Source organism: Limulus polyphemus, unplaced genomic scaffold, assembly GCF_000517525.1.
Source record: "Limulus polyphemus unplaced genomic scaffold, Limulus_polyphemus-2.1.2 Scaffold6321, whole genome shotgun sequence".
NCBI classification, from domain to species: domain Eukaryota; kingdom Metazoa; phylum Arthropoda; class Merostomata; order Xiphosura; family Limulidae; genus Limulus; species Limulus polyphemus.
In genome coordinates, this window is record NW_013671931.1 from 45,867 (window position 1) to 52,222 (window position 6,356).

General features: G+C 35.2%; 1 protein-coding gene across 1 annotated transcript in view; it reads right to left on the reverse strand.

Annotated features, from left to right (window-relative positions):
- The window catches only part of LOC111089461, a 21,137-nt gene extending 15,081 nt beyond the window's left edge, over positions 1–6,056 (reverse strand). The window contains exon 1 of the mRNA XM_022402004.1: positions 5,311–6,056. Within this exon, the coding sequence (XP_022257712.1) occupies positions 5,311–5,422 (112 nt within the window). The 5' untranslated portion in view covers positions 5,423–6,056. The remainder of the gene's footprint in view (positions 1–5,310) is intronic.
- Positions 6,057–6,356: the final 300 nt, after the last annotated feature.

Sequence of the window (6,356 nt, forward strand, 5' to 3'; positions counted from 1 at the left end):
AAAAAAAAAAAAAAAAATAATGAAATGAAATTAAAAGGCAATGTATGCAGAGTTGCAGTGCTGGGGTATCTTTTAGGAAACGTATCTAATGACAGTTTGAGATTAAATTAACCTCAGTGAGCCCACCTAAAACAGCTTTTTTATAGGGATCCAGTCTGCTTTTGATTGTTGGAGGTAGAGATTCAGATCGGGAACTGAATGAAAGAGGTACTGATAATCATGATTTTGAATCAACCATAAATGTGTTTTTTTCTAAAAAAGCTTTTGTATACACGTTTTGTAGTTCCGAACTAAACATACTTTTAAGAACTTGTTCGACTGTTGTACCTCCCCTTCCTCTATTGCGATACCAAGTCTATGGTTGAAATATTTTCCTATGGTATTCTAAGATGTAATTTGAGGTTTTGAATAAAGGTACGTCAAGCGATGTGCTATTCAGACAATTAATACAAATAAGAAACGAAAGAAAAAGTAGCAACACAAGCAAAGCAAAAACGGGTTATTCACTGATCTTCTTCAACATTATTGTTATTATGAATAAGAAATAGGCTCTGTTGTAGTACCTGATTTATTATAGCTGGATAATGTATACAAAGACAGTTATTCAGAACTTAGTTTTCAGCGCAAAAGGAAAGTATTTTAAAAATATTACAGATATCTGCACAATGTTGTTGTTTTTTTTAATATAAATAAATGTGCATACTTTATTGAAGTTTTGAAGAACATGAGTATAGCATTCATGATAAGGGATCATGTCAAATATTTTCCAATTGGCTCCTTGATAGTTATACTGAAAAGTATCACAATTCAGTTAGATTTTCAATAATAAAATTATACAATTTTGAATACTTTTGTAATTTAATTTGTATTTTGTTTCATGTTATTTTCGAAAATGTTCAGTTAGTTATGATGATTGTGTGCGCTGAATGTTTGCTTGATTCGTTAAATTTAGATCTCCAGTCATACTTCTTTGGTTTTCATAGCCAGTGATCCGGGTTCGAATACATGTGATACCACAAAACATTTCTCGTACTTTAAGCTGTGGATGAATGATCAGAGTGACAATCAACCCCTTGGCATGGATGATGGGTGGAAGGAGTGCTGCTGACTGAGTTCTTTCTGGTTGGTAGTTGAAACTAAGGACGGTGCAGATAAGCTTAGTAGTTTTAACAAAATTTCTTATATTTTTATTTACCTCTATTAAACAGAATTGTATTGGTAAAGGTGAAGAAAACCCTTGTAGTCAGCGAGCAAAATAATTAAAACATTCATTCAAAACTGCAGTGGCTACCTGGGACTTCAATAAATGTTTTCGTGTATATTTGTAAGTACATATTTCTTGGGAGTCAGCGAGTAGTGGAAAGATAGACGGAGAACAAATGCACTTTTTTGTACAATTAAAATAACAGAGATTAAGAAGCATTTATTCAAAAATACAAACTAGATTGAAACGTAGAGAATAAAAATAGAACGTTCCACGTTTTTATTGAGCCAAACTGTACGTCACGTTCTAAATGAATCGTTCTTCTTTACCATAGAAGTAATTAAAAAAGTAATTTTTTATATAAACAATACCACCCATTTTACCACATAAATTGTTATGAAAGTAATTTTGTAAATAACAAAGTATTTTAAAATAACCTTATCACATACACGTATACCGCATTGGTCCTTAAGGTTAGGTCCAGCAAGTAAAAAAGCAAGAACCGCTGTTTAGAAAGTATTGATAATGTCTCTCTTTTATATCCAATTATTGATTTGTGATGACAACAGAAACAATTAGTCGCTTCATAATTATTATCACACTAACTCATGGACTAAAGACGCTACAATTCTGGGTTCAATTCTCCGTAGTAGAAGACTGCAGATAGCCTATTGTGTAGCTTTGCCCTAAAACAAATCCCACCCTCCCTAGTGGCTCAGCGATAAGACTGAGGGCTTATGACTCTAAAAATCTGCTTTCGATACCCATGGTAAGCACAGAACATTTAGCTCATTATATAGCTTTGTGCTTAACAACAAACAAACAAAATCGCATCGTAACTTCTGCTTTCAGGTGCCTGAGTGGTAATTTTGAGGGCATATAACGCTAAAAATCTAGTTCTGATACCCGCGGTGAGTAGAGAATAGAAGCCCTTTGTGTAGCTTTTTGCTAATAAACAAACAAACAAAGTTGTAACATCTTATTAACTTCTAGGAATCATTGAATGTGGATTGAGTAGCTTGATCCATTGATACATTATTTCAAAACCAGCTGGAATACCCGTCCTTTGGACGAGTGAAATAAAAACTCGTTTGTAACAAAGGATAGGAAATAGCACTTCAATTTTTTTCCTTAACACACTATACATTAATAATGCTTGGAGACGGCTTGAATGTGTAATGAATAAAAACTTTTAATATAAGTTTTACATAACAGCAAATGTATAACGTTTCAACAAGGTTTTGTCATCATCAGGTTTTTCGAAACGTTGTACATTTGCCGTTATGTTAAACTTATATTCAAAGTTTTTCTTCATTACCCATTCAAGCTGTTTCCAACCATTATTAGTCTCAAAGTGGGTTCCTCGTCATCGTATTTGAAACCTATACTTACTTGTTTCATCAAGCATTTTAATATTTAAAGCTTAAAGAAATAAGTATAATTCTTTTTTTTATCTTTTTTTATCCACGTTTTGGATTTACACCTTCATCGACTGTACGACAGAATTATAGCTCTTGTACAATAGTACAATCGTTTGAGAACTTAAATAGATGTCTCAAATTCTTCGACGTGTATTCTAACACAATTCGTCAACCAAGTCCTGCTCCGAAAAAAACGTATCCGACGTGTTTTTTAGTCTTTTGTGTGACGCCGTTTTATATAAAAACACGTTATCGTATATGGTTATCAAACTGAAAACAACAGAACGAATGTGCTAACAAGTATATAGAGAAAGTGGGGCGGACACTTACTGACCATTAACGTACTATTAGTCTGCGCTATTTTAACAAAAACATATAAAGAATGAAGGATCTTTGTAACCTACGCGTACAACTTATTGCACAACTAAATACATCAAATATGTCGTTGAATACGACAGGACGAAAAATAAATATATCAATATAACATTCCCATTTAGTAAACGATCCCCCAACTTATCGAATTGTCTTTTATACGTTTCACTGCAGGTGGGTGAGTTCGCAGTTCAGCACAAAGCTGCACAATAGGCTATCTGTGCCGTGCCCACTGCTGGTAACGGAACCCGGTTTTTAACGTTATAAGTACGCAGACTTACCGCTGTGCCGCTAGGGGTTACACATTGAGTAGTTTTGTTTTTCCTCTTGCAGTACTCGGTGTGAATAACTTACTAAATCACTCATTTTTTATCTAGGATACATAGGAAACCTTAACATTAATTAATGGGGTTAATTCCAATCCTCAGTGGTATTTTTTTATTACATCGTTTGTGACTCGCATGCTATTACGGACCCTATCCTGTAGAAAGTCATATAACACAAAGCAACGTAGTACGTAAATAGTTTATAAATACATATTTATAAACTATAAAGCCAATGTGAACCATATAGATCACCTTGGTAATTCAGCTGTGTGTATTTAAGCTCACCTAAGATGGCGCTGGAGATTAATTTGTCCTTAGTGTTTCGAAGCGCAACATTCTTTCTTGTAAACGTCAGTTTGTAATTTGGAGATTAGTTTGTTTTTTTATCATTTCCTAACGTGAGCTATAGAAAATGTATTTTTGTGGTTGGTGTGGATTAATAAAAAATAGTGTTTTACCTAATCATTCAAACCACAACAGGATTGAATTAGGAGAACGAAAAGGCAGATTTAACCTCGTCACATCAAAATGGTAAGCCAAATCATCTAAAGTTGCTGGTTGGATTTGGGAAACATAAAGGCAGATTTAACCTCGTCACATCAAAATGATAAGCCAAATCATACAGAGTTGCTGGTTGGATTTGGGAAACATAAAGGCAGATTTAACCGAGTCACGTAAAATGGTTGACCAAATCATCCACAGTTGCTGGTTGGATTTGGAAAACATAAAGGCAGATTTAACCGAGTCACGTAAAAATGGTTGGCCAAATCATCCACAGTTGCTGGTTGGATTTGGGAAACATAAAGGCATATTTAACCGCGTCACGTAAAAAATGGTTGGCCAAATCATCCAGAGTTGCTGTTTGAATTTGGAAAACATAAAGGCAGATTTAACCGAGTCACGTAAAAATGGTTGACCAATTCATCCACAGTTGCTGGTTGTATTTGGGAAACATAAAGTCAGATTTAACCGAGTCACGTAAAAATGGTAGGCCAAATCATCCAGAGTTGCTGGTTGGATTAGGAAAACATAAAGGCAGATTTAACTGAGTCACGTAAAAATGGTTGACCAATTCATCCACAGTTGCTGGTTGTATTTGGGAAACATAAAGTCAGATTTAACCGAGTCACGTAAAAATGGTTGGCCAAATCATCCAGAGTTGCTGGTTGGATTAGGAAAAACTAAAGGCATATTTAACCTCGTCACATCAAAATGGTTGACCAAACCCTCCAGAATTACCACTGAAAGTAGAACAATCTAGGTTTTTCTGAATCACCATCTAGTATGGTAATGAAACTACACGATTAAATAGTAAATTTAGGAAAAATGGGTTAAACATCCAAACGGCTCTAATTAGACTCGCATATATATAATATAATATTACTGTATGAAGCTCATATTATGAAACACGAAACTACACATGCTAAGAAACCTTATAGCTACTCCTATGATTTGGTTGGTTGGTGGTAAATCAACCCACTAATTGTCTGACTACAACACAAAGGAGTATCAGGTTTCTTAGTCATTGTGAGTGAGGAGGGACAAGTATAGCATGTACTCTTGGATCACTCGATTGGATAGAGAGAGCATTGTCCCTGTTCGACAAAGATCCTGGGTTCGAGCTTCAGTCCCGGGATTTTTTTTTATCTAATTTATCGATAAAAAAGTGTACTTTTATTGATACATGATATAAACTTTATGTAACTACGCTATTAAAAATAATCTAAGAAGCTCATCTTTAGGGCAAAGAAAACTGGTTAACCCTGGTTACGCTATGACAAATAAACCACGAAACTCGTCTGTAAGTAAAGCAACAGATTAAACTCATTCACCGTAACTACGAAAACAGGAATTTTATTTGTACGTACATCATATTATTTAAAGTATGAAGCTCGTCTCTAGAATTATTACAAAAAACAAACAAGCAAATAATGAATTCATCCAAGTTTGATGTTAGTATTGAATGGAAAAAAAGGAAACGACTTACCTGTAGGTTTAGGAAAAGGCAAACTTAACCTAGTTATTTCGTGCTGTGAAACTTCAGGTACATAGGTAGCGGTGATCATTGTTGTGTTGAGAACAGAGTCAGTAGACATCATTTATAAATAAAACGATAAATATAATAGTGACCGTCTGGAAACACGACGTTAATATACACTACTTTGACGATAACATCGAGGGATTATCGAATTTTTCACTCGTCATGCTTCCAGCACTTTCTCGTCATATTTCTCCAGCGTCTCGTGAACGTCTCTTGTAATTTAGAGGCTGAAATAACCCAGGATTATTTTAAGGTCTTGTCATCAGAATACGATTCATTATCGTCAGCAACCAAATTTCCTTTTGCTGCCACTGGATCATAGTTGAAACTGCATGTATAAGTGACATTATTCTGTGAGGCTTGCAGCGTGAATACGGTTTTCCGGTGCAGCTCAACTGTCGTGTCCCCAGTTGCGATACACTAAAGGTATTTATTTTCTTGTACACTCGAATCTTACTGGAGGTTTAGTTACACACCTCACGCAACACTGCTGCGTTGCTTCAAGAGCTTATCTCGCACTTCTCGGTTCGCGAACAAAGCCGACCTTCTGGGAACACCCGGCTACGAATAAGACACGAACTGATCGATAATCAAGTCACCCTTTATCGCCACAGGGAGCCACTGGTTTGATCTCTGTGTTCTTCCAAAGTCAGTTTTTCTTCGTTATCCAAGGGATTGGAAAAGGCGTGGCTCTGCATAAATAGGTACATTCATTACAGCATTAGAACATTTATGCAACAAGCTTTTGTTTTTACTCTAGCTAGCAGTCGGTGGAAATGTATTGTTAGTTAACTAGTACTAGTGATCTCTGCAACGTAGTGTTGGCTTGCACACCATTCTAAAATAAGTTACAAAAAATTAAGTCGACATTGTGCGAGACTTCGAAAGTTTTATAAGATGAAAATGTATGCTAACGCAAAACAAAATGTTACGACAACAAATATGTAAGTTTAATAAGTATTTTTTTGTTTCGATTTTACACACAAAAAACA